At 38.8% G+C, this 27,991-nt stretch overlaps 1 protein-coding gene across 1 annotated transcript; it reads left to right on the top strand.

Moving 5' to 3' along the window:
* Positions 1-3,710: 3,710 nt before the first annotated feature.
* Positions 3,711-27,593, top strand: pif1 (PIF1 5'-to-3' DNA helicase homolog (S. cerevisiae)). The gene is made up of 13 exons (XM_036556387.1): positions 3,711-3,768; positions 5,335-5,917; positions 8,723-8,852; positions 9,277-9,402; positions 10,548-10,701; positions 11,283-11,397; positions 14,801-14,907; positions 17,506-17,645; positions 18,932-19,038; positions 19,125-19,212; positions 21,252-21,397; positions 26,855-27,046; positions 27,450-27,593. Exons 2-13 carry the CDS (start codon positions 5,345-5,347, stop codon positions 27,501-27,503), a joined length of 1,932 nt encoding a protein of 643 aa, XP_036412280.1. The 5' UTR covers positions 3,711-3,768; positions 5,335-5,344; the 3' UTR covers positions 27,504-27,593.
* The last annotated feature ends 398 nt before the right edge of the window (positions 27,594-27,991 follow it).

Genomic DNA, 27,991 nt, shown 5'->3' on the forward strand with positions numbered 1-27,991 from the left:
ACTTTATGATGGGGAACTAGCCACGTACGTGTTCTGACAAGCTGTATAAACGTCCAGCACTGATTGATTACAGGGGGTGACCAGATTCAGCACATGTTTCTGAATAGAAATCACTCATTTGAGTGCATTATGCCTTATGCCTTTTATATTATCAGATAAGTAGCATTAATGGCTAATAACAGTTCAGATACTGTAAGTACATGGACAGGATATAAATTAACACACTGGCTATGGGGGAGGTTTTTCATTATTATATTGTTATGTATCCATGTCACAACAGACCTTACAGCAGAATTTGGTCATATAAATAGAGGTTCAGTTCATGTCCCTTTGTGTTGATCTTAAAGACCCATATTCTATATTTTCTTGTATTTTTTTTATTTTGTCCTCTGATGTTTATGTGGTACCAAAACAGTCATAATTAATTTTACATGATTTACATGATGAATTAAACAAGCTGTTTTTAAATGTGCCTTTAAGACTGATATATGTAAACAAGCTCTGTTCTGATTGGTAGTCCCTCATTCAAAAAGCAGTCCAGCCTGAAACACATCTAATAACAGGGGTCGGCTCCACAGCAGAATTAGATTTGTAGGTAAAAATAAAATAATCCTCCTTTACAGTAAAATAAAGCTCTGCTGATCGTTCAACACAGTTTAACAATAAATAGTCTTAAACTCTGGAGTTAATGTAGAAATGCTAATTCGCCCTTTAACCCTGAAGATCAGCGCAGGCTGCTGGTCACCATAGCAACGCAGACAACAATCTCGCCTAGCTAGTAGCTAACGAAACGGCAAAGAGAGAGATTTAAGACGTACATCGATAATTTGGAGACGAATGGACTTATTTGTGTTTATAATCACTCCAGCTGGTTTCCTGATACGTTTAATCTGCAACGAGAAACTGAAACACTAAAAAGTCGCAAAGCTGAAGTCAGTTTCTCATTCGCCAGCTTCTTGTTTGAATTTTCATGTTCCACCTTAAATGGTGCAACAGTTAGCAACATAATTAGCTACATTCAGGCACCTCAGGTACCATTTAAGGTGGAACTGGAAAATTCGAACAAGAAGCTGGTGAATGAGAAGCGACTTCAGCCTCGTAAAAAGTCAAACACAGAGACATTTTACAAGAAACTATTCTGCTTTTCAGGAGAAGTTTCCTGCCAGAGATGTGAGAAAAGCAGCTATATCTGAGCTAAATCTTAAAGTAGAACTAAGTAAGCAAGTAAGTCTGCATTTTCATTTACATTATATTTTTAACCTATACTATGACATTACCTCATACTGAGATATATTTACAGCAAAGATGGTGAAATGTTACTTTAATAAAATGGACATAAAATGTTGTGGCTCCCAAGGTGGTTAGATTTTTGTTGAAACTTGACAGAATGGCTCTTCTTAACATTTGGGCTGCCGACCCCGCCTTAAACCTCAGCATGAATGTGAGGGGCTAAACTGCTGTACATGAATTATGTAAATATCTTGGTTTTCATGACATCACAAAAGCAATGAATTATCTGCATAATTTCCATTTTTGGACTGATTTGGACTGGGGAGTGAATGGTACGTTTTAAAACTTGTTTATATTATAGAATGTTTATGCTATATTAAAATCTTTTATTAAAAATAACCAAGGGATTTTTTTCTTTGCAAACCTCTTACTGAGGCTGGTTATTTCGCAGCATGAAACACACAGATATTAGTACCGCCAGCATCTTTAAAGTGAGGCCTACTAGCTTTCATTTTAGCATTGTAACTATAACACTATTATATTGTATTTCCCTTCCAGTTTTAGGCCACTAAAAGTATTCTGAGACATGTTTTATGTTTATAAGACGTTTAAAAGGGTATTTGTAAGCGTATTATGTACGTAGTATTTTGTGTATAACCATGTTATACTGCATTGTCGCTTTGTACTTTTTATCTTGTGGTCTACCTCCTGAAGTCCTGCAATGGTCAGCTAGTATTCGATATATAGTTGTGCCACATGGACCTACTCGCTTAGTGGTGGTTTAGCTGAAATGAGTTTAAAAATCTGTTTTTTGACCAATCAAATCCAAGAGAAAAATTTTTGGCTAAAGGGAAAGTCCACTGATCTTTCAAAATTTCTTCACAATTCTGTCACTGAGATACAGTCAAACGCTCTGTTCTAGAGAAACTTACCGAGTCAGAATTGTTCACAGTGGTGGTGATAGGAACCAGACGTCCACCTCTAAAAGCTCCCTCACAGAAAGTCACTACATGAAATGGTTATGAATTCACTGCCTGATGACTGAGACACTGTTTTTTTGATAGTTTTGAGAATGTTGTAGCTTAAAACATCTATTTTTTAAAGCCATTCATGGTTGACATGTACTTGCAGGATGTTATGAGGCAAAATAGTCCCCAAAGAAAACATATTTTTTCAGACTTTCCGCTATTTTATCATCATCAACATTCCATATAAACTCAGAAGGCGTGTAGGTTCGCTGGTGTTTGGATAGTAAATAAACTGGCTATATTTGTGTTGTAGTCATGGCGTTCCTGTCACCACCACTGTAAAGACATCTGAGTCTGTACATTTTTTGACAATGGACAATTTCACATGAAGCCACTCTAAATGACCGACTGAACTATGTAGACATTTTCAATTATTTATGAAAACTCCTCTCAGTTTCCACTTTTTGGTCTTTTTGCTTCTATATTGATCTTCATAGTGTTGATTAAGCCCAATTAGATGAACTGTTTGCTCTGTCTAGCTGTAACATCCCACCAGCATCCATTATAACTGACAATAGTATTACATCTGACACAGTATTGACTCTACACCTCATTTCATCCATAACCAATCCATATTATTCATGGTTTGATGACCTGACTCTTTTAATGATGTTCAGCTATTCATGGGAACGCCTGCAGCCAACAGCGAACAATAAAAATCACGATGGAAAGTGGTAAAAGCTCGACCAGAAATCTTAGAAAGAAAGAAAGAAAGAAAGAAAGAAGGAGCGGAAGGAAGAAAGACAGAAAGAATGAAAGAAAGAAAGAAAGAAAGAATGAAAGAAAGAAAGGAAGAAAGAAAGAAAGAAGGAGCAAAAGAAAGAAAGAAGGAAAGAAAGAATGAAAGAAAGAAAGAAAGAGAAAGAAAAGAAGGAAGGAGTGAAAGGAGAAGAAAGAAGGGAAGAAAGAAAGAAAGAAAGAAAGAAAGAAAGAAAGAAAGAAAGGAAGAAAGAAAGAAAGAAAGGAAGAAAGGAAGAAAGAAAGGAAGAAAGAAATAAAGAAAGAAAGAAAGAAAGAAAGAAAGAAAGGAGCGAAAGAAAGGAAGAAAGAAAGAAAGAAAGGAAGAAAGAAAGGAGCGAAAGAAAGAAAGAAAGAAAAAAAGGAGCGAAAGAAAGAAAGGAATAAAGAAAGAAAGAAAGAAAGAAAGAAAGGAAGAAAGAAAGAAAGGAAGAAAGAAAGAACGGAAGAAAGAAAGAAAGAAAAGAAGAAAGAAAAAAAGAAAGAAAGAAAGAAAGAAAAGAAGGAAGAAAGAAAGGAAGAAAGGAAGATGAACGGAAGACAGAAAGTCTTTCTTCAATTCTTGACTCTCTTTGTGTTCGCGCTGATTTGCGTCACTGGCAATGACGTCAACCCCTCTGTTCCCGGATGTCGGGACCTGATTGGATGGCTGTTTAAATGGCCCGCTCTGATTGGTCAAGAGGTTGCTTCATTGCCATTGGCTCCTGGTGCTAAGCGTGAGTGGTTTGAAAATCGTGGTGTGCAGCTGCAGCGCGAGCCGGCGGCTTTAAGAGTGAGTCCGAGTTTCATTAAAAGCCCTGTAAATGTGGAGGATTACAGCTTCTGATTTAAACACGGAGTTAGGGATCTGCGATGCATTCGGCTGGCGTTTATTGTTTTCTACAACCTTTTAACTGCAACTTTGATTGTTTACCCCGGTGTCTGGTTGTTTACTCCGGTGTCTGGTTGTTTGTCATGCTTAGTGTTCGCTATGGCGGTGTTCTTTGGCTTTATGTAGTTTAAACCGGACACGGGTCGAGTCAGGTTCAGTTTGTTTCATGCACAATTTAGATTTAAGTTTTTGTGTCATCCCGAGTTCGGTCCGCCATTGTTTTTTTAAATTGTAGTTTCAAAAGCTAGGCATGTCAATGCAGTTAGGGTTGAGAAGGCGACGCGAAAAACTACAACTCCCACTATGCACTGCGAGAGCCGCCGGCTCACAGGCTACTCAACCGTTTCAAAAGGCTTCAAACGCCGCAAAACATAGTTTAGACAAACAGTACACACGATAAACTCATCATTTATATATGGAAAAGGCTTCTTTTCAGCAATATTTCCAGAATTGTAGGTTTCGTCTCTTTTTTTTGTCCAGTTTGAGTATTGATAGCACTTTAACTGTGGCGTTTTTAAATGGGAACAGATTCTGCTGCTCTCTAGCTTTTTAAACTGACGTTAAAAGGAAAGTCCACCAAGTAATCAAATTTTCTGCGTAATTACATTTTTGAGATATAAATAAATTTATGCAGAGTAGTTTGATGTTCTGTGCTCCGTTTTAGAGAAACTTACTGACTCAAAACTGTTCACAGTGGTGGTGATAGGAACCAGACGTCCACCTCTAAAAGCTCCCTCACAGAAAGTTACTACATGAAATGGTTATGAATTCACTGCCTGATGTGAGACTGTTTTTTATGGTAGTTTTGAAAAGGTTCTGGCGTAAACTGACTCTTCCTTTTGTAAAAGATTGTCTGTAAATTTGCACAGAAAACTTTAACATTTTAAAGAGATCAAAGGGAAAAACTTCCATGTATTAAGTGACTTTATCTATTTGTTTAATGATTTGTTGTTAAGATGATTAAAAGCTTAAAGTTTTGCCATTTTGGGCTTAAAACACTTTTTTTATCAGGAGTGTACATATAGGCTACAAATACAGACTCGTGTAGGTTCTCTGGTTTTGGATAGTAAATAAAATGTCTATATTTGTGTTGTAGTCATGGCGACCCCTGGTTCCTATCACCACCACATCTGAGTTTCTGTAAAGAACCATTATGCACCAAACCGCTCTGAATGACTGTGAACATTTCAACCATTGAATTATGCAAAAGATTTGAAAAATAGCTGGAATTTCTCTTTAATGTAGTTTTTAGGTCAATATATAAATCTTTGGCCTCAAAATAGTAAATTGTGGTCTCAACACATTAATTTGTGGCCTCAATATAGTAATTTGTTGCCTCAAAATTCAACTCAGCACTTTAGTTTCACTAAAAAAGTAACAAAGCAGGACTGACTAAACCAGTTCAGCACTATTGATGATAAAGAACATTTCCTGTAAATGAGCCAACCTTGTCTCTGCTTCTTCTAGATCTACCACCATGCTGCGAGGAGATGAGCTTGCGGAGCTGCAGTGCACTGTTGCGGTGGAGCGTGTGAACGCCTCCTCTGGCCACGTGATGAAACGGCAGGTCATGCGCTCTGCCATGGTCATGCTGGGCCGGGATGAGTTTGAAGAGTTGGTGCTGCGGGTTCAGGACCGCACTAGAGGTCACACAGTGAGCTTCATGCTGCGTAACTTTCAGCTGTTCACCCGTTTTGCCAAAGATGGCAAGTGCACCATAAAGGTGGACCCCGAGGGCACGCAGGTGCTGATCTCTGACTGTCCAACAGATCGCCTGTGCACCTTTCTACGCACCCTGAAGATAAAGCACGAAGCCTCGCGTGACCATAAGCCTGTGAGTGACCGTGCCAGACTGAAGGCCGCCCTGCCCCGCTCCTTTAACACCATCAGCCCGCTGCAGCAGAAGGACGTGGAGAAAGCCAACGAGCTGCGGAGCAAAGTGAACGCACCCCTGCAGCTGAAGGGTCTCACTGAGAGATCTGCCAATAAGAACAAGGCTGGAGTGTCACAGCAGGTTAAAAGGCCAAGAGTGGACTGCGATACAAGCCCGGTAGGATGATCTGCATAAGTGCAGCATGGCCTTTAGACGTTTTTAAAGTGATGGTTTGGTCAAAATTCAGTTTTACCCAGCTTGCCCATTACCATATGTAGCTATTTAGCCACAGTGGTGGACAAAGTACACAAATCATGCACTTGAGTTAAAGCAGAGATACTCAAGGTAAAATATTACTCCAGTAAAAGTAGAAGTTCCTCCCTTTAGACCTCCACTTGAGTAAAAGTACTAAAGTATTCACCTTCAAATGTACTTAAGTATCAAAAGTAACAGTACTAAAAGATTAATTATCATTATAATTATCACTATCATTTTTGTAACAAGACTCACTTCATTAACTCATTTTAGGTGAAAATACTCCAGTGTCTCTCTTGGTAAACCAGTCTTTTAATAGAATGTCGTTAATTAGTGACGCTGATGTCTATTAAAATTATCATAAGCACAAAACACTGAAGGGAAACAGTTTCCATCAGGTAGAACTGAGTGGCTCTGAAATCACTTTTTACAAACAAGCAAAGTTTCAGTTTAAGGTTTATTTGCAACTTAGTTACAAGTTTAAGTTTAATAAAAACTTTAAAACTCAGATTCACAAATGAGTTTCCTTTACTAAACTGCATCTGTAGGTCTCTGTTCATAAACATAAACTAGCCTAAACTAATTTACTATAAAATGAAATGTGTTTGTATAAATTCAGAAAAAAGACACGTCAGTCTCAACTGCATATGTGTACATATTTCTATATTGTGGTCTATTTACACAAAGTTAGGTTAGTTCATCATTTATGTTGAATAGACTCTCCCAAAATTTTACGCTGCTGCACTGACATTGAACCGTGTGCTGCACTGGGTCGGTATGACCAACAGGTCAAAACAAGCTCAAAACAAAGCGCGCTGTGCCCTGATTGGTGTTCTTGCTTCACACTTCTTTCATTTTGACATGTTATTGCTGAGTGCAGAAGGAAGGCAAATAGCTAACATTATTGATTTAAGCAAAATAACATCACGGCTGTGATTTGGTCGCCGTAGATAGGTCGCCAAATTATAGTTCTTTAACAAGCAGCTTGTTGCTACGTCAGAGTAACGAGCTCCGCCCACTCGCTGCACAGCCGGCAGTTCGTTCTCCAGCTCCTTACACTAAATTCCCAAACTGTCATCACCACTGAGCAGCTTTTCAGTCGGCAGCTGAGACAGAAGAACAGCTAAACAACCTGGAATCAGCCAGAAATGAACCCAACACCATTCGCCAAACGTGTAGTCTGATCTTCAGAGTCTGACCAAATCAGACTGAGCCATAAAACTGCCGCAATATCAAGTTCAGCTCAGTTTTGTCATTTTCTGCCAGATCAGTATTAATGTTGTTTTGTTCCAGCCAGTCTGTAAAGCATCTCACAGCCCATTTAGTTTGGCGAATGGTGTTGGGTTCATTTCTGGCTGATTCCAGGTTGTTCAGCTGTTCTTCTGTCACAGCTGCCGACTGAAAAGCTGCTCAGTGGTGATGACAGTTTGGGAATTTAGTGTCGTCTCATCTTCACAGTCTGACCAAATCGGCCGTCGGTCAAATGTGATCTAAAAAGTGTCCATTTTCTGTTTGTGGCAAAGTAAGAAGTAAAAACGTTCAAATGGCTTAGCAACAGCATCTCAGCGGAGTGATAGTGTTTGTGAAAAACCTGTGACGTTTTGGTGAAATAACAGCATATTTAGAACGCTTCTCAACCAATCAGCTTGCGTGGCCGGAACTAACTGTTGTATAAAGGAAGATGAATGTCTCATTGGTGGTGTATAACTGCAGTAACAGTCCTCAAATCATCTTTACAGTGGAGAGTTTGGATCAACAGAAATGAACCATCCAATGAGGAGGACCTTACACACTTAAAGATGCTTCTGCAGGGGTTCTTTAGTAAAGAAATGGTTCTAAATAGAGCCATGAACACTCAAAGAACCCTTTGCATGATTAAAGTTATTTGCATTATGAAAGCGCTCTTCAGATTGATGGAGAATGTGCTGTATAGAACCTCTTTGAAAACAAGCTTGACATCGTAATAATAGAAGAACACTTTTTGGTGCTATATAGAAACATAGAAACCTTTTTGGGAAAAAAAGGTTCTATACAGAACCATCTACAGCACATTCTCCATCAGCCCGAAGAGCCTTTTATGATGCAAAGAACCGTTTAGTTCTGCAAATGATTCTTTGAGTGATCATGCTTCTATATAGAGCCATTTTCTTGGCTAAAGAACCCTTGAAGAACCATTTTTTTTGAAGTGTACCTCAATTTAGCTTCATTTGGCTGAAAGGGTTGAAACTCATCTCTGGTGTCGTTTGTGTGCCAAATAAAGAGAGAATCACTTTCTTTCCGATTTTGTTTGACGACTGAGGTGGTGATTCTAATGCTGGCTTTGTTGCCTTTATTTGCATATAGCTCATTGGCTAGGCTTGCAGTCAGGGTTGGGTGACACCACAGGGATTCCCAGTGATTATGATGTATGTATGTAATCAGTCTGCGTACTGTAGTGAAAGAACATTTCTATAAGTGATAGAACTCAATTGTATATAATACAGATGAGGCTGAGGGACGTAATGCTGCACTGCAGGATTCTGCAATAACACAACCAATGTTGAAAGCTAGTTTTAGGCCAGAATGCCTAAGCATATTGTTATTGATCTATAAACATGGACCAATAACGCCACAGTGAGCACTCTCAGCAGCAGTATATTGATAAATCATACATTCTGTCTGCTTTTTTGCTGTATGCTGATACGTTTTGGACGTCTGTGGAAATAAAACTGGGTTTGTGTGTTGTAGGTGAAAGCTCTCCATCCGAATAAAAAGCCTGTCCTGACTTTGCCAACGGCACGAAAGCTCAGCAAAGAACAGACAGCGGTTCTGAATGCGGTTTTGAGCGGAAAGAATGTCTTTTTCACTGGAAGTGCAGGTATGTCGTATACAAGTTTTCCACTTTCTGCTGGCCGTCTTGATTTGGGGCAGTCTGTGTTGCAGTTTTGTGCGGTAAATAATTTGAGGATGTAAATGCACTCCTGCTGAATTTGAATGCTGCTTTGTACCAAAAGGTTGTACCATTATTTTGTGATTCATGTTATTTGTATAGTGGGTGTTGCAATGTTTTCGTTTAGTCACAGCTCTAGGGTTATTTATTTTATTTTATTATTTCATATATGTATGTATGTGTATGTATATTTAATTATTTATTTATTTATTTATTTATATATATTATCAGCCATTCAGACATCTGAATCGACCATGAACGGTCAAGATTGGTGCCTCCCTAACGGTTTGCTTTTGCATTTCATGTCCTTTTCTATCCCTCACATTAATATGACTGTGTGGTTCTCTTTCAGGTACAGGAAAGTCCTTCCTGTTAAAGAGAATTATTGGATCGCTGCCTCCAAAAAGCACGTACGCTACTGCCAGCACTGGTGTTGCTGCATGTCATATAGGAGGGACGACACTACACAACTTTGCAGGTTAGAAATATAAAACTGCGTTGTTTGAGCTGTGGGAGCTTTCTCACAGCCAAGACAGAAATTTTATTAAATATCCTACATATTTATTTTAAATAAAGTCATTAAATGATGTAGATGTAAAGCATGTTGAGCTACAGACAGACAAACTGACAGACCACTTGCAGACGGAAGGAGTAAGTCAAAGGAAAAGGGGAGGGGGGGGGTAGTTTCCAAATTAGTTCATGTAAAAATAAGTTCAGAAAAACAATTAAAACCTACAGAGAAAACGTGACTCCTAACAACCACCTGGCTGACCACCCCAGAGTCCAGATCTCAACACCACGGAATGTATTTGGTATTGCTTGTATCATGCGAAGCAGAGAGTGCAACCAAGGGTGGTCTCTGATTCTTGCGCAGTACTGTAGTTGGGGGGGAAATTGAGGAGGACTAGTGACTGACACATGCATATATGTTTGATTTTCAGCCTGTCTGAATAAAATGCACATTAATGCATGTTGTTGTGCATTGTGGTGCAATTAAACTTTATAATTTTATTTTATTTATTTTTTCATTTCTGGGACCTTAAATGTATTATAACATTTTTATATTGTATATAATATTATATTTAAATTTAATTTAAATAAATAGTGCAACAAACCGAAGTGGGCTATATCTGCACCAAAAGATTGTAGCATTATTTTGTGGTTCTTATTTGCATAGATATTTGTGTTGCAACTTTGGTCAATAGAAAGCTCCGGAAATGTGTGTTCATGTTTTTGTTTAGTCAACAGCTCTAGAGTTTTAAACATATATATATATTTTATCAGCCATTCAGAAATCTGAATTGACTATAAATGTTCATAATCGTTGCATCCCTATTGGCTTGCTGTATTGCTTATTTTTTTCTTTATCATAAAAAATATTATTATTATTATTATTATTATTATTATTATTATTATTATTACATTTTTATCGAATTTCATTTAAAAGTGCAACAACCCTGGCTGGGCTGTATCTGTACCACATGGTTGTAGCATTATTTTGCGATTCATGTTATTTGCATAGTAATTTTTATTGAATTTCATTTAAAAAAATACAGCCCAGTACGCTGAGTGGGCTGTATCTGTCTCTCGGTAGGGTGACTCTCTTACCCTTCATGTTTTCAGGTATAGGCTCTGGCTCAGCCCCTCTGGAACAGTGCCTGGAGCTCGCCCAGCGGCCCGGAGTCCGGCAGCACTGGACCAGCTGCAAACATCTCATCATCGACGAAATCTCCATGGTGGAGGCTCAGTTCTTTGACAAGCTTGAAGCCATAGCCAGGCATGTCAATGAGCTGTTTCTGTTCATTTGGAATCAATCTGCTAAAGCAGCTTATTAGCTTTACTGAACAGTTGTCAGTTACTTCCTCACATGCACTTATCTGTATCTGTAGAATGAGAACCAGGAGGCCAGCACTTATTGACCCGGTTTGGTCTATTATAGTATGGCTGTCCATTACAGAAATGAAATTTCAGAAGCTGAAATCAATGTCGTGCTTCTTCTGAGCTGTTCTCATAATCGTCTGTAACTATGATTACATTTGTTCCTTTCTGTGACGCAGAAAAAATGTGGTTATAATCTGGCATTGGCTGATGAACAGGCTTTATTAGTCACTCAGGTGTACCTCCTAAATGACTAGCAGATGGCAAATGGCTGCTTTGGGTAAATTGTTTTTGCTTCAAGCCTCATGGCTTAATGAGTCAGTTCCACAAATGGAATATTTGATACTGATTCACGAATCCTTCCAGAGAGAGAGCAAAATTTGAAAGAGAAAAACAAACCCCCATTTGTTCACATTCATCCTGCGTTGATGCTTTGATTGAAAGTCCTGGTGACTTATCTCTCTGGTTCTGTGGTTGAAGGTCTATCAGAAGATCCACTGAGCCGTTTGGAGGGATCCAGCTGATTGTATGTGGAGATTTCCTGCAGCTTCCGCCTGTTACCAAAGGAAAGGAGAAACCCAGCTTTTGCTTCCAGGTAATGTCCATTTTTTTGCACATTTTTAAATGCGCCATCATGTTTATTGGCTGAATTTAACTTTATTATTATCTTGAAATACTCTGCGTCCTGAAAGCAATCAATAAATCTAATTCTCTGACAATATAAAGAAGAAAAAAGATCCAAATGAGGCCAAAGAACAGTAAAAACCCCATCCAGTTCTTTGGATGGCTTATCTGCCTGTCTATCACGACCTGCCCACAGGCGCCCGCTCTGCACGTTTACTCGTTTGGGCATGTGCAGGGTCAGTCATATGGCAACACACACACAGCTGAAAGGTAACGAGCTAGATTCAGAAGAATGGCAGAGAAAGTTACACAAGCATGTACAACAGCTGGCACTGCTAAAACACAGAAGTAGAAAAGGCTTAGAACAGAGTTAAGAGGCGACACCAAGATTGCTTTTTTTCTGTTGGACAGGTAATTATCTGGTTCGTTTTGTTTGAGGGATTTATTTTCCTGAATTATGTAGCCAACATAGCTACTTATGTGGCTACATTATTTATTAGTCCATTGCTAATGTTAGCTAGGCTGTAGGTGTAAACTAGCTAGCTATGTTTTGTGTATGTATTTTGTGTGTGTATATGTTCGATGTTTGCATTGTGGTCAGGCCATGCGCGTTCATGTGTTTTGGGGGAGTGGCTTTGGGTGGACAGCTGAAAGTAGAGGGTGGAGGTTTTTTTTTGGTGGGATATATATTTTATTATTAGTAGTATTTTTATTATTTTTTATTATTATTATTATTATTATTATATATACACTTCCTGGCTTCTCCAAAATCACCTACTTCAGCTCCACCCACAATAAACTACGCACCTCAATTTATAGAAAATAATAAAGCAATTTGAATTGCGGTCACAATATTGGCTCATTTTATAAAGCATTCGTATGCACAGATTTGATTGTATGTGGAAAATTGAGCCCCTCCAATGAAATACCATCATATTGACCATTCTATCCTGTTTTTGGATTATCAGTTTTTTTCCCTTCATTTTGTACAACCTTTTACATTAAAAGGCCAAACTGTGGTTTATTTACATTTTATTGTGACCTTTATTTTATATACAAATCATCAAACAATGCAATACCATGTTTATGATTTTTTTTACAAAAATGTCACACACAATGTTCTTCATTGCAACATTCATGTTTTAAATAATGTTTAAGAAAATGTACAAATCTTGCATAGTGGCAGTGCCGGAGAGCTGCATGTGCAGTGTGCCACCACTGGCTTCTTATAGATATTTCATGCTGGCTTGTCATCTGATCCTTTTACCGTCATTGGCAATAATAGGTCATGCAAAATCCAAACAATGTAACTAAACCTCAATTTAAACTGTTTTCATTTATTGATCACCCCCTTTATATCAAGTCTATCCTACTGCAAATGGGCTGCATTTATATTATGAACCTTCTATGCACAGATTGGGTAAATGAGCGAGTGTTGGATGAATCGTGTAAACATTTGTTTCAAAACATACAATTAACTCAGCAGTCCATACAGTCCATTTATGGAAAATGAGCTGCAAAATGGCCTGTTTTTAATTCACATTTTCTGAGATGTCACGAAATCCAATGTGCTTGTGTATCGCTGTCAGAACCATCTCCAAAATGGTAACTTTACAGGAGAAGCAAAAAACCTACTTTACTTTTAATGTAAGTCAATGGAACCAGACTTTTTTCCAAGTCATTTTGGGCCGTTTTCTTTAAGTCCATTCATCATGAAATTTCCACACAATGTAAAGGGCAACAGGCATTTTCAAATTATGTCAAAAACTGGAAAACGACCAAAATGGAGATACATGGTTTCGTTCCGACAGCAGCGCTATGCATCCTGCAGCAGTTTAGCCCCACCCACTCTCACAGAAGTTCTAAGGAGTGTTTTAGCCTGGACTTTTAAATAAGGTGCAAAGTAGGACGTCTGACAGAGGTCGTTAACCTATCAGTCTTAAAGGCACAGCGACAAACAGCCCGTTTAGAATTCACTGTTTTTGTGTCGTCATGAAAATCAGTGAATTTACATATCCGTCTGCTCTGCCTACAGCTGTTTATCATCGCACATTCACACCTGGATTACTCTGAGAACGGCACTTATCTGGTCCTTCAAGAGTTCTTTAGTAAAAAGGAAATGGTTCTGTACAGAGCCATGAACACTCAATAAACCCTTGGCATGATTAAAGGGTTCTTTGCATCATAAAAGGGTCCTTCGGGTTGGAGAATGTGCTGTAGATGGTTCTATATAGCATCAAAAATGGTTCTGTTGTTAGACACTTGCAAATGATGGCTCTTTAAGGGTTCTTTAGTAAAGAAATTGATTATATACGATAATTTTCTTTACTAAAGAACCATAATTTTCAAGTGTGTGAGGGGTTCTTTGCATCATTAAAGCGTTCTTCAGGTTGTTGGAGAATGTGCTGTAGAAGATTCTATATAGAACCTTTTTGAAAAGGGTTCTATACAGCGCCAAAAAGGGTTCTTCTATCGTTAGACTTATCATAACGATAAAAGAACCATTTTTGGTGCCATATAGAACCTTTTTCAAAAAGGCTCTATATAGAACCATATAAAACACATTCTCCATCAGTCTAAAGAACCATTTCATGAAGCAAAGAACCCTTTAATCATGCAAAGAGAAAGATAGAAACATTTTCTTTACTGAAGAACCCTTGGAGAACCATCTTTTTTTAAATAGTGTACATATACGGAGCCCCGCTGGCGACATCCTGTATAAATAAAAAACAATGCGTGGCCACAACTTAATAAGGCGTGGGAACAAGATCATTAAGACATGGCCTCGACATAGTAAGCCGTGGGAATGATTCTAATGCGTGGCCGTGACTTAGTAAGGCATGATCTCGTTCCCACACTATCAAATTCCCATGCCTTACTAAGTCGTGGCCAGGCATTAGGATCTCATTCCCACGTGTTAGTACGGCGTGGTCACGCCTTATTTGTATTTATACAGGATGCCACCAGCAGGGCTCTGTAGTATCAGTCTTAAAGTAACAAACACAGCCTGTTCAATTCTGGAGAATACAGAGGTTAGAAAATGGTCATATAAAAATAGACGACTTTAAACTCAACACACACACATCATAAGCGCACAAAAATAGGACAAGCCCACAGATCCTGTGTGTGTTTGTGTGTATTTTATCTAAGACTGTGTATGAAAGCGGCTCAGTGTACAAAAAAGTTTTTTTGGGGGGGTGATGTCTCACAAAAAACCCAAACACTTCACCCCTGTAGTGTGAACATGGCCTCATTTTCAGTCCTGCTGCCTACCTGAGCCGGATAAATTGGTGTGAATTCATTCCACCTTGGCATGCTCAGTAGGGACTATGACGCAGACCAGCCGCTAACTGTCCACTCACTGTGCTCTGCAGGCGAGGACCTGGAGGAAGTGCATCCACGTGAACATGGAGCTGACAGAGGTGCGCAGGCAGACCGACCGGACCTTCATCTCTCTCCTGCAGGCTGTCAGAGTGGGCAGGTACCCTCAACATAGCTAATCTGTTTCTCCTACAGGCCATTTCTGCATGCGCTTAGCCGCTGTGTGGCTCACCGGCAGATAAGGCTCCTGTTGTGAAAAGGCCATGATGGTCCAGTGCCTTAAAGTGAAATCATATTGGTATAGTTATGCACTGGATCTGCGAGGCAAGTACAGGGAAACTTATACCCTAGGAATTAGAATCATGCTGACCGCAGGAGTGTGTGAACTGCCTGTAGAAGAGTTCGGCCAATCAGAAGCAGCCAAACACTCGTGCTGTTAACAGGACAACAACAACGACAACAGAACCATAACTAACTTGAAGTCTGATGCGCTGAGTTCAGAGTTCGAGTCTCAGGCCAGTAAAAGTGGATATTATCGCAGGATAAAACCTCCAAATATGTCCCAAAATCTGTCATACTTATGTCTAATTTTTTATTTCCGCCTAATATATGTGAGTTTATGTGCAATTATGTCTTGCTACTGTAACACTGTGGGATCAGTAAAGTTCTGTCTGTCTAAGGTCCAATCCTATTTCACCTCTTGCCCCTACCACTTGGCCCTTAGCCCTCTGTTTTGCGCGTTCATGTCTACACTCTCAGAAATTAAGGTACTAAACTGTCACTGGGGCGGTTCCCCTCTTGTCACTGGGGTGGAACCCTCAAGGGTCCATCTCAGTACCTGTAGTCAGGGAACATAAATGAACCATAATCCACTGAAATGATATGTTCTAAGCTGTACTGACTCCACACACCCCGTCTCGTCTCCAGGCTTTTATTGTACTGTTCTGTTTAAAACATTCGGTTATGAAAAGGTACAAATACGAACTTTTCACCTGGAAAAACTTATTTAAGGTTCACAATCAGACCTTAAACCCACTGTTGGAGCTTTGAGGGAACATTTACACTGTTTGTACCTTGCTGAGTGAAAAATGAACCTGCACAGAACCTTCATTTCTGACAGTGTAAGGAGTGTCTTGATTCTTGTTGAGATAGAGGGGTAGGGTGAAGTGTTAGAGCTACATGGTCCTCCAGACAGAGTGATATGAGAAAAAAAGAAAAACGGGCAAGACGGCTGAACAAGAGACCAAAGAAACCCGCAAATGTGAGAATTTTCTCAGTCAAAAAATTACGATAACCACTGTTTTATCTTAGTTTAATGTAATTTCAGTGTATTATGATCGTTTTCTTAATAACAAGCATGAAAAATCACTAATAGTAAGCTAATGTCTCAGTAGCTAGCTGGCTAAATTACCCGTTCCACCTTAAATAGTCCAGCAGTTCTGACACCTGAAGCGCCAGAATGTAACTGCTGCACCATTTAAGGTGGAACGGGAAAATTAGAACAAAGCTGATGAATATCTGACTTCAGCTTCATATCACTGAAGAATTAGTGGTGGGTGATAATAATTGCCCCCCTCTTTGAAGGCATATGATGCCCTAAATGTAACTAAAGCCCAACAGTGAGGAGCTGAACTTCACCCTCCTCTGCTGTCACTGCAGACTGGCAGGGTCGCCTACAGAGCAGCGCTGGTAGCTGTAAATGAAGTGATGCTCTTTTTATCTGAGGGTCTCATTTCAGAGGGAAGAATTCAATCAGTACCCCTTGTAACTCAGTTCCAAGGGGTTAGGGTAAAAATAAGAAATGGGATTGGGCCTAAATCCTATGTGTCAAACACAAGGCCTGCGGGCCAAGTCAGGCCTGTGGCACGATCCTATTCGGCCTGCGAAATTATTTTAGTTTTCTATTGATATTAGCCTGTTTCACCATGAGCTGCACTACAGTTCCCAGCACGCACTGCAACATAATATACCCTGTTTTACAGGCCAGCGGTTACATACACACGAAAAAAATACCCAGTGTCTAGTTCAAGCAAATAGGCGGGGCATTAAAGAAGTTTAACTGTCAAAGTTATCTGTAGATAATGCAGCCTATTGTTTTATATAAAAGTTTTTTTTTTTTTTTAAATCACCTTTGAATTGTTCAAGTATTCAGTGCCTATTTTGCTGATGAAGTTTTTCTATTTTTTTCAGTAAACAGTGACTAGTTCGGGTAAAAATGAAATAAAACCACAGACGGAGATGTTGAGATTTTTTAATATGGCCCTTTTAATGGTTTGACACCCCTGATCTAAATGGTAACTTTACCGGAGAAACAAAAACGTTCATAACTTTTAAATGGAAATCTCAGTTTGTAGAAAATGATCAGTTTAAATTGCTGTTTCAATATTAGTCAGAAAATTGCAATTAAATATTTCGCCCAAACCGTTTAGCCCTACTGGAGAAAATGACCGATAGCATGTAAAGCTGGCAAAGGGGGCCACTTTGAATAATCTGCGATACAGGATCGTTTTGATTTGTTAATCTTTTAAGAATCTATTTGTCGTGGCGTTATTCCATATGCATAAAGGAGTAAAAATAAGAAACATTTTAGGTAGATGCCTCCGGACCTCCAGATGCCTCAAACGATATGTATTCTGTAGACGTGCTTCCGCATGAAATCCACACATTGATTCATCTCCTGCCTTCTTCCTATACAATCACGTAACCTTTGTGGCCTTTTATAGCCCTGCAGTGATCCTTAGCTAAACTGTTTCCGCAGAGTCACAGAGGAAGTCACCTCCCAGCTTCTGAAAAGCGCCAATAACTGCATCGAAAGGGACGGTATCCTGGCAACCAGGCTGTGCACACACAAGGACGACGTGGAGCTCACTAATGAGAACAAACTCAAGCAGTTGCCAGGTTTGCCCCATCCGCAGGCAGCGCACACAAACATCTCCTCGTTTCTGGTGTTGATAATCCATGACGTCACTAAATTCTAAGTATAGTACTGTAAATTCGGTCAGGTGTGATGGCGATTGTGTGCCCTGGTTACCTTAAACCCTGGAAACTCTTCCTGCTGGAGATGTTCCATTCATTAAACAGGAAGTCAGAAGTGGTTCTGAGGCGTTCACACTGCGGTAGACTTGTGTGGTCAAGCACATCAGTTTTTGCAAGTTCAAAAAGACTTCGTATATAAGCTTACATGCGTATTCCCATGCGCTGTTGAGGATGGAGGTGGGCAGTATAGCAAATATAGAATCACAGTACAATATGACTTTGATTTGACAATATGTATCCTCATATTTAGCTTTTCTGAAATCTGTGAATGTTTGAATAGAAATCATATTTTTTTTACAGAGCACATTAAAATGGTGGTGTACATAAAATCTTAATTATATTTTCTAAATGTTTTAGTTAAATATATGTGTGTGTGTGTGTGTGTGTGTATATGTACACACACAAAATTATTTATATAAATGATATATATAATCTTATTTTTTAATTATTATTAATTTTTTTTTGTTTTTTTTTGAAAACTAAAGTGCATAGAGAAAGAGTTTTAAAACGAAGTGCTTGGGGGGGCTAGTAGAACAAAATAAATAATACTACTAACAAAACAGGGGTGGGTGATATGCCTGTTTTATTGTGTTACACCACAATGTGCCCTAAGAACACTGACTAACTGCATGTTTCATTACAAAGAGAGCATAATTAGTTCTGGTTCACTGGATTAGTGCAGTGTGTGAAATGTTGTTGTATAAATCTCATTGCATCATAGTTTTAAATTTTTGGTAGTCCACCTCAGTCTTAGAAGTTGGTTTTATTTTTTTGCTTCTCACTATCCAAATAATCACAGAAAATTAAAGTGAATCTGGACGCTGGGGTGGTCAGTTCTTTGTTTTGAGAACAGCAGCAGCTGCTTTGTTCAGTAAGAGCTTCTTGACGGCTACACATCCTTTCAGACCCATAGCATTGAGGAGTATAGAGTCCCATTTTCTGTCGCTTTTAATCATTTTTTTTGACGTGTGGGTAATGCAAGAGATTAGACATGTCTCCAAAGATTGAATAATTTGTGCTGAATAGCTATTTTCACTATAAAAAACAGCTGTTTATATGAATATATGGGTGGTCTCTCAGTTTTGCACAGTACTGTATGAATTTATTTGTCTGTATATCACTGTGCTTCTGTCTGGCATGAATTCTAGGGCCTTTGCGAGTGTTTGAGGCTGTGGACAGTGACCCTATGTTGGTTAGGACCATTGATGCACAGAGTCCAGTGGGGGCAGTATTACAGCTTAAAGTTGGAGCCCAGGTAGGAGCTCAGTTATCCCTGACTTTCACTATAGTCTAATCTTTAATGTTCAAAGAACTAAATAACAAGGTTTTTAATTTGTTCAGGTTATGTTAACCAAGAATCTGGACGTCCAGAGAGGCCTTGTGAACGGCGCAAGAGGAGTTGTGGTTGACTTCTTACCTGGAAACCAAGGTATTGTTGAATGTCTTTGTTGGTAGCATTTTATTTCAAGATCCTCAAAAAAAGTTCCTTTTGTCTGGATTTCAGTGCTGCTTGTATTCAAGTTCCAATCACAAATAAAAATGTGGTCACTTACTTTGATAATCCCCTGTGGTTTACTACAAATACACAAGTTTGTACTGGGCTTTATCTCCATCCCAACATATGCTGTAGGCCTAAACCATAGATATTCATATCTAGATGCCGTGTTGTCTGTTGTTCTCTATCTGAGGCGATACGTCTGCGCGTCCACCATGTTGGAGAGGTCAAGATCCGCTTGTGAATAAATCCGCTTGTATTGAGAGACGATGAGTCTCAGGATTAAATCAGCCACAACTTCATTATTACTCAACCGATTTTCACCAAATCTGTTTTGTTATAATCCTCAGACACAGATTAATCTATGCTGTACGGATCTGCGCTCGGTAGCTTTTACTTCTTTAATAATATCTGATCGTGATAATTAGCCATCCGGACCAGCAGGAAAGTATTCAGTCTGCACCTGATGTGAGTTTAGCGCTCCGGTAAAAACACAATCAGCAAATCCATCAATGTGTGAATCACCTGTAGTCTTATTACACAGAAGGACGAGGCTAAAGTTGGCTTCCTATTCGCCAGCTTCTTGTTCGAGTTTTCCTGTTCCACCTTAAATGGTGCAGCGGTCACTTTCTGGTGCCTGAAGCTGCACCATTTAAGGTGGAACGGGGAAATGCAAACAAGAAGCTGGTAAATAAGAACCTAACTTCAGGTTGTATAATAAAGTGCTAATCTATTTTAAATATCTACATGGATTAAGGAGTGTAAGGACTATTAAATGAAATAAGCTTAATATAAAACCAGAGGAAAAACAATCACATCAACAGGTTCTCTGAGCCTCATTAACCACACGACCATATCTACACATAAACACCACACAGACATGAGTGTGGATCACTGCGTTCCCTCCGTTATATAATCCTATCCCACTTTCTGAGAGTGATATTCTTGAAATGGTGTAATTTTGGACAGTATCTTTCTTAAACTGCTGCTCTGTAATGGTGCTGAATGGTACAGTCCAGTAGCGACGTTGACATGCCTGACTGGACCCAACGTGGCATCTAGGTATGTATATTTATGGCCTAAACTGCTACAGGGCAGGTTAAGTTTGGGATTTTGAATCATAAACTGCTCCTGGATCTTGGGGCTATTTAGTTTCACCGGTTAAGATTTACAGGCTCACTGTACGTTCAATAAACATGGCTACACTTTCTATGAATGTGCAACATCAGCCAAATTTGCAAATTTGTAACTGTAATCCCTGATTTCGCTACTATGTAGATATTCATAAAAAGGAATTACTACTCCAGTAAGCACTAAAACAATGGCTACAACATTTCTTTTTTATAGTTACAAATCATCGCTGTCTAAAGAAAAACATGTTTCTCTAAAATAGCAACTTTACAGGAGAAGGCAAAAATATTAACTTTTTCAGTGTAAAGAAATTTTATTAGAAAGTGACTTTGAAGCATTTCTGATCATCCATTAATCATGGAATTTTCACACAATGTAAAGGACAGTTGGTGTGTTTATGTACAAAAATCAGTGACAAAATGCTTTTCTTTCTACTAAAGGTGTAACAATCTGCCAAAATTCAGACATTTAACAATTGATTGGTGTCTCAATTCAATACAACTTCAATACAGTGAAATTAAGGAGTAGCTGAAAATGTTTTAGAGCATTCAACAGCAGTAAAAATACATTATTTGAAACCAGCGTCCCAGTGCATGCTGAGTAATGTAATGAGGGAACACTGATGGACAAAAACACAGCAGCTACAAAATTGTAAATATACATTACGTAACATGACAAGGTATTAAATGCTAGTTTTAGGCTGGAATGGCCCTGTTAAAGGAGAAGAGTAGGTGAAGTGGAAGAAACAGGGTTGGACACTAAAGGGCTCATTGACTCTCATCAATTCCATCTTTTGGTTCACACATTTCTCTGAATTTGCTTCTCCTCTGACTCTCTGGCAGGCCTCCCCCGTGTGCGTTTCCTGTGTGGTGCTGTGGAGGTGATGAAGCGCGAGCGGTGGATGTTTAAGGCGGGAGGAGGGCTGTACCTGAGCCGGCAGCAGCTTCCACTAAAACTGGCCTGGGCCATCTCCATCCATAAGAGTCAAGTAAGCCTACAGCACAGCTCACACTCACTGTGTGTGTGTGTGTGTGTGTGTGTGTGTTTTACTGTAGTTTGTACAACAGTTAGTTCCGGCCACGCAGATTGGTTGGGAAGCGCTCTAACTGTGCTGTTATTTCGCCATAACATCACGTTTTTTTCACTGTATCACTCCGCTGAGACGCTGTTGCTAAGCAACGACCTTGACAGCTGTAAGGAGACGCTCAAGACATTTGAACGTTTGAACAGAAAATGGACACTTAAGATCACATTAGACCGACGGCCGATTTGGTCAGACTCTGAAGATGAGACGACACTAAATTCCCAAACTGTCATCACCACTGAGCAGCTTTTCAGTCGGCAGCTGTGACAGAAGAACAGCTAAACAACCTGGAATCAGCCAGAAATGAACCCAATACCATTCGCCAAACGTGTAGTCTGATCTTCAGAGTCTGACCAAATTAGACTGAGCCACAAAACTGCCACAATATCAGGTTCAGCTCAGTTTTGTCAGTTTTTGCCAGATCAGTATTAATGTTGTTTTGTTCCAGCCAGTCTGTAAAGCATCTCACAGCCCATTTAGTTTGGCGAATGGTGTTGGGTTCATTTCTGGCTGATTCCAGGTTGTTTAGCTGTTCTTCTGTCACAGCTGCCGACTGAAGAGCTGCTCAGTGGTGATGACAGTTTGGGAATTTAGTGTGAGGAGCTGGAGAACGAACTGCCGGCTGTGCAGCGAGTGGGCGGAGCTCGTTACTCTGACGTAGCAACAAGCTGCTCGTTAAGGAACTATAATTTGGCAGAAGGAACTGCGAACATTAAAACATATTAAACGCCGCGTTCACGGCCCAGTTTATTAATTTATTACTGTATTTATTTAACTGTTGTATAAAAGCAGTAGAACACTCGAGGAGTGCGTTAACACACTCATGATAAAACACTCCCTCTCGTGTTCTATTGCTTAATTATCATTTTAGAATGTTGGGTGGTTTGATGAAAAACTGTAAGACACACTTTTCTTACATTAAATACACACACACACACACACACACACACACACACACACAACTTTATTTTTTTATCAGCTAACATTGCTGCTAGGAAGCCAAATATCAAGATTACATGACTAAGGAGTGAAGAGATCATGGTGACGTTTTTATTTTCGCGTATACTGATTTTTCTTCAGTATCTTTTGAACAGCTGGCAAAAATTTAAACATGTGTAAATAGTCATTGTTGGCAAATAAGACAGTCAGCTGCTGTTTAGTTGCATCTGAAATTGATAAACACATTTACGTCTGAGGACTGTAACTGCTAAGAGAGCTAAACCACCCTTTACAACCTGTGTGTCAAACACAAGGCCCGCGAGCCAAGTCAGGCCTGTGACACAGTCCTGTTCAGCCCGCAAAATTATTTTAAATTTTTATTAATATTAGACCATTTCACCCTGTGCTGCACTACAGTTCCCAGCATGCACTGTAATGTAACATGTGCTCCCACCCCTTCCCCAACAACTATCTATGGGACCAGTTCAAGCAAATGGGCAGTTTTAAAAACCCTACTGTACACTGGGGACATTAAAGAAGTTTAAGAGTTATGTGCAGTTAATAGTCTAATGTTTTGTACCAAACAATTTGTTTTTAATTATTTTTTTTAATCGTTCAAGAATTCAATTTTGTAGTTTTAGCATAAACAGTAGCCAGTTGGGGTCGTGGCAAAATGTTAAGTAAAAATAAAGTAAAAACACAGCTGGCCCACAAAGTTGTTGTTTTTTCAATATGGCCCTTTTTAGTGGTCGAGTTCGACACCACTGCTCTACAATGTACATTGCAAGTGGCGATCATCGGGGTCCAAGCACTACAGTCCTTATGGAGCCAGTACAGCACACATAATGACCAAAGTTTCTAGAACTACCTTGATCTACAATAGATGTGTGGGCTATAAAGGAGATCTGTACACACTGATCTTTTGATCTTGGTGAGCAGATTCTCAACAAATAAACCAGAATGTTTGGACAACTGTACAGTATTTGTAGCTAGGAAGGTACCTACCTACCTACCTGTCTAGATATTTTACCTCAGTTTTGCTTCTTTTCTCTGGCTGAAAGGGTTAAAATCTTGTCCATTGTGTGCTGAATAAAGATAGAATTGCTCTTTTCTTTGCGACTGTGTTCGGTGACTCGGGTAAGAGTTACCCTAATGCTAGCTTTGTTGCATTTATTAGCCTATAGATGGCTAGGCTAGCAGTCAGGATTGCTCAGTGCTTCCCAGTGGTTGTATGATGTATTTGCCTAATGCATGCTGGGTATTGTAGTGAGAGAATGTTGACGAATGAAAGCATAAATGCAGTTGAGGGATTTAATACTACAGAATACAGCATAACACAACAAATGACATGAAACGCTAGTTTTGGGCAGCTTTAAAATAACAAACCGTGCAAGCAGGGAGAATTTCATTAGTCTTCTCTGTAATCAGAGACACTGAAAAGAATGGAAACCAAATGAATATACACACAAGTCATCGCTTATTGAGAAACTGAGGTAATTACGCCTTTCATTCTACAACTGTAATGGTTTTAATGATGGCACTGCTGTCTACAATGTCTTAAATCGCTGTTGCTTTGGCGGATGAGTGTAATGTGAGCTCATCTGTTCTGTGATTCATCTTAAATAAAAACTAATCTAGGTTAGTCAGTGACTGTCTTTTAAATCACTCCTACAGCGTCTGATAACTCTTTTTCTGACGTCTTTAATTTGCATTTTGGGTTTTGGAAAATAAGAATATTCTGATGCTGCTGGAAGCCACCCCAGTCATAAGCCTGCTGTGGGCTTAGTGCATTGATGGGCCTCTTGCATCCACCATTCAGCTCTGTATCAACGCTGCTAATGGTTTTCCATTAGAGCCGTCTGTAAACGTGGCTTGGCGTAATCAAGCTTATCAGTTATTAAGGTAGAGATTAAAGTGATGATGCCTGTTTTTGATCTGTTGGCCTTGTTCAGAGGAGGCAGATGGAAAAAACTGTTTGAAGTTGATTTGTGCTGCAGGATGTAGGGCAGTGAGGTCACTCAGCACAATACAGCAGTATTGATTTTCTTTTTAGGCAGTGCTGTTTTCAGAGTGGGCGAGCTGTGAGGAGGGGTGGGCAATTATCATACTATTATCACACCAGGCTTTTCTAGCTATCAGCTACTTGAACACGGAACAGCTGCATGTTTCATTTACAACTTGACTTAAAAGGAAAATCATAATGCATTCTGATTTTGGGGCAAAAGTCATTACAATTTAATGGGACGTTACAGGAAACAAGGAACTTTATCTTTTTAAATTATATGATGTAATGAATTATGCTTAATATAACCAGGGACATGAAATAAAGGGGTAAAAAAGGTCAGTTTTGATTTAAGGTTGACTTTAAAAGGTTTATAAGAGGCACCTGAGCGTAGAATTGGATGTAGTAATATTTACCATATGAAATGTCAAAAAAAAATTACATATACTTTTTTCTTCGTTGCTGTGTGTGTTCTAACTTATAAAACCCAGGATAAACATTTCTTTATTTGTAGTTAAAAATATATCGGTTAGTATTCGTACTAACAATTATAACAGTAAACCTCTTAAATAAAATTTTTAAACAGGCCAAAATAAGAAATCAAAAAAGCTTAGCTGAACAATAAAAATTGTGGATAAAAACACCGGAAAAATGCATATTGTATGCATATTGTATACCATAAGTTGGTGTATTAATCAGACTGTTTATCAGAGAGCAGCAGAATTTGAAATATGCATATCATCTAATAATGCAAATGCAGTAAATTTAATAATAGCTTATTGAGTTTTCATATTTACTGTATTTGCAACTGTTTTTATTCATTAAAATGAATACATTTCCAATATTTTAGCATAATAGACTATCACTTTAACATTCTGCTCTCCAGGAATACAATAAAAGCATCATCTAATATTGATCTGATCTGTGCTCTGGTCTGATGCAGTACTTGGGGGTGTTTGTGTATATATAAACTGAGAGTTTAGAACTGGAACTGATTGGCTGAGCTGCGTTCAAAGCTGTTCTAAGTCCACGATATATGCACACCTATGACCGCCTCACAACTGAAATGTGTATTACTACGCCATGGCACAAAAAAACAAAACAAAAAACAAACAAAAAAACGTGCTGAACTGGGCTGGTCAGCTAGCTAACAGGCTAAACAGCTCCATCATTAATATCACAGGCTTGAATTAAAGTACTTACAGTGGATTAACTGCAAAACTGCAGTATAAAAGTCTTAATGTCACTTGAACGTCTTACATAATTCAAATGTTCGTGTTTAGTCCGAAGTCTCGTCAAACCCAGACTGAATCTCAAACGGCTCAAACGGCTGTGTGGATGTTTCTGAATCCCAAATGACTGTTTCTTAGCTGTATTTTGCTCTGTTGGGCTGCAGGATCCAGTATTTAAGCTCCTATGTAGTGAGGGAGCAGGGAGCTGTTTGAGATTCAGCCCCAGCGTGAGAAGAGGGCACCACTGGAATGGTGCTAAATGAGACTCGCGGTGGTGATTTAGTGACCAAAAAGTCCTTATAAAGCGAAGGTTTTTGATTTAAACAGTGCTGTTATCATATGTATCATATCAAAAAGTGAAAACATTCATGAAATGACCGTAATATTATTGTCTATAAAGTAACAAACTGTAAAACCTTGTTAAGTAATTAACAAGGTTAATGGTTTTCTTGTTAATTCTCTCATTGTTACTTATTCACTTTTTCTTGAGTGCCTTGTTCTCCCTTTACTACTTTAACACTGAGAATTTCCCTGTTGTGGAACTAATGAAGGATTCTTATCTTATCGTGCACAGCGATGAGCGACCAAACGTTCTCCTCATTCAGCGGTCCATGGTTGCTTGGCAAAAACACCGTACTATAAAGGAGCTACAATTCTTGGTGGAATACTTGTTTGTCAATTATTGTTATTTATTATTATTAATTATTTAAATTATTGTTAATAATAACAAATAATTTTCTGAAAAATGTGTATTTTATCATATTTTATGTTGGCCGTCGTTTTAGGGAAGGGAGTTTTAAGAACACCCTTCCCGTGATTAATAATAACAGTAATGCATGGCCTCTTGTGGCTTATTGCTCATCATATATATATAATGTATGTGTATGTATATATTGTATGTATATGTGTGTGTGTGTGTGTATATGTATATATGTATATATGTGTGTGTATATATGTATGTGTATATATATGTATATATTGTATGTGTGTGTAGTATGTATATATATATATATATATGTATATATATATATATATATATATAATGCATGTATATGTAAAAAAATCTTTTTTTTTTTATTTTTTTTTATGAAATTGTGATGGACCTCATCATATATAATACATATTTATGTGCATATTGCCATGTTTGCATACCCCTTATGAGCCTGTATGTTTTGTGCTTGTTTTCAGGGAATGACTTTGGACTGTGTGGAGATCTCCCTGGCTCGAGTCTTTGAGAGCGGTCAGGCCTACGTGGCTTTATCTCGAGCACGGAGTTTGGAAGGGCTTCGAGTGATGGACTTCGATCCACGAGTGGTCCAGGCCAACCTGGACGTGCTGCTGTTTTATAAGAAGCTGAGGAAAGAGAGGCTGCTCATGCAGGTCAGTGCCACCTTGACTTACCGCTCAGATTGGCAGCTTTGACCAGCGCCCTTTGCTGTTCCAGACTGAGAGATTGCCTCAATTTGACAAAGTAAATCTACATCCCTCTACATCGCTAAAGGAACCGAGCTCTTTGAGGAACAGTAAGATGGATCGCCACGCGCGTCACTTGACTTAATTCAGCATTTAGAACGACCCGTTTTATTGGCACTAAATATTGATTTTCCAGGATGTTTCATTTCTCCATCTGTAATACCTTTAATATGTCTCTGCCTAAAAAGGTTAAAATATCTCTGATGGATGTGAGGCTTTTTTTCTGAAAAGTATTCAGCATGACGCATATTCGTTTTAGGCAACTAAAAAGTTATTCTTCCATCTCACTTGGCTTTTTAATCTTTTACAGTCCTCCATCAACGACTTTGTAGGAAGAAGCAACAAGGAGAATGAAGCTTGGTGAGGAAACTTCGTGTCCTAATGTGACTGTGCACTGTGTGCATGACCTTTTTCCCCCTTTTTTAATTAATTTATCATGTCTCCTTATTTCCCATTTGACAACACGGTCATGGGGGAGGATCAAGTTTTATTTGTCTCTTTTACACTGTTTTATTTAATAAAGTTGTTCTAAACAGTCTTTCACAGTCCATTCACTCATTTTCACTCTGGGTACCGTCATGTGGAAGTTTTATTCCGCACTAATGTTTGCACTTGAACTGTGATTTAATTTAAAAGTATTTCTAGCTTGGATAACTTTGCGCAAATGTTTGGGCACCGCTGGTCAAATAACATTTCATTTTCTAAGCAAAAATAAGAAAACACACCCTCTACAAGAAACACACTTCTGCAAAGTGTAATGCACAATTATGATTTATTTGCTACATTTAACATATTAACTCATAAAATATGGCATGTGCACAAGTTTAGCTACATTTTGTTTTACTCTGCACA

This window comes from Colossoma macropomum, unplaced genomic scaffold (assembly GCF_904425465.1).
Source record: "Colossoma macropomum unplaced genomic scaffold, Colossoma_macropomum, whole genome shotgun sequence".
Taxonomy (NCBI): domain Eukaryota; kingdom Metazoa; phylum Chordata; class Actinopteri; order Characiformes; family Serrasalmidae; genus Colossoma; species Colossoma macropomum.

Bases quoted from the DNA above. Each gene is read 5' to 3' on its own strand.
- pif1 (XM_036556387.1), top strand. From the start codon at position 5,345: ATGCTGCGAGGAGATGAGCTTGCGGAGCTGCAGTGCACTGTTGCGGTG. The intron at 14,908-17,505 runs GTACCCTCAACA...CTGTTTCCGCAG, and splicing joins CAGGCTGTCAGAGTGGGCAG to AGTCACAGAGGAAGTCACCT. The intron at 19,213-21,251 runs GTATTGTTGAAT...ACTCTCTGGCAG, and splicing joins CTTCTTACCTGGAAACCAAG to GCCTCCCCCGTGTGCGTTTC.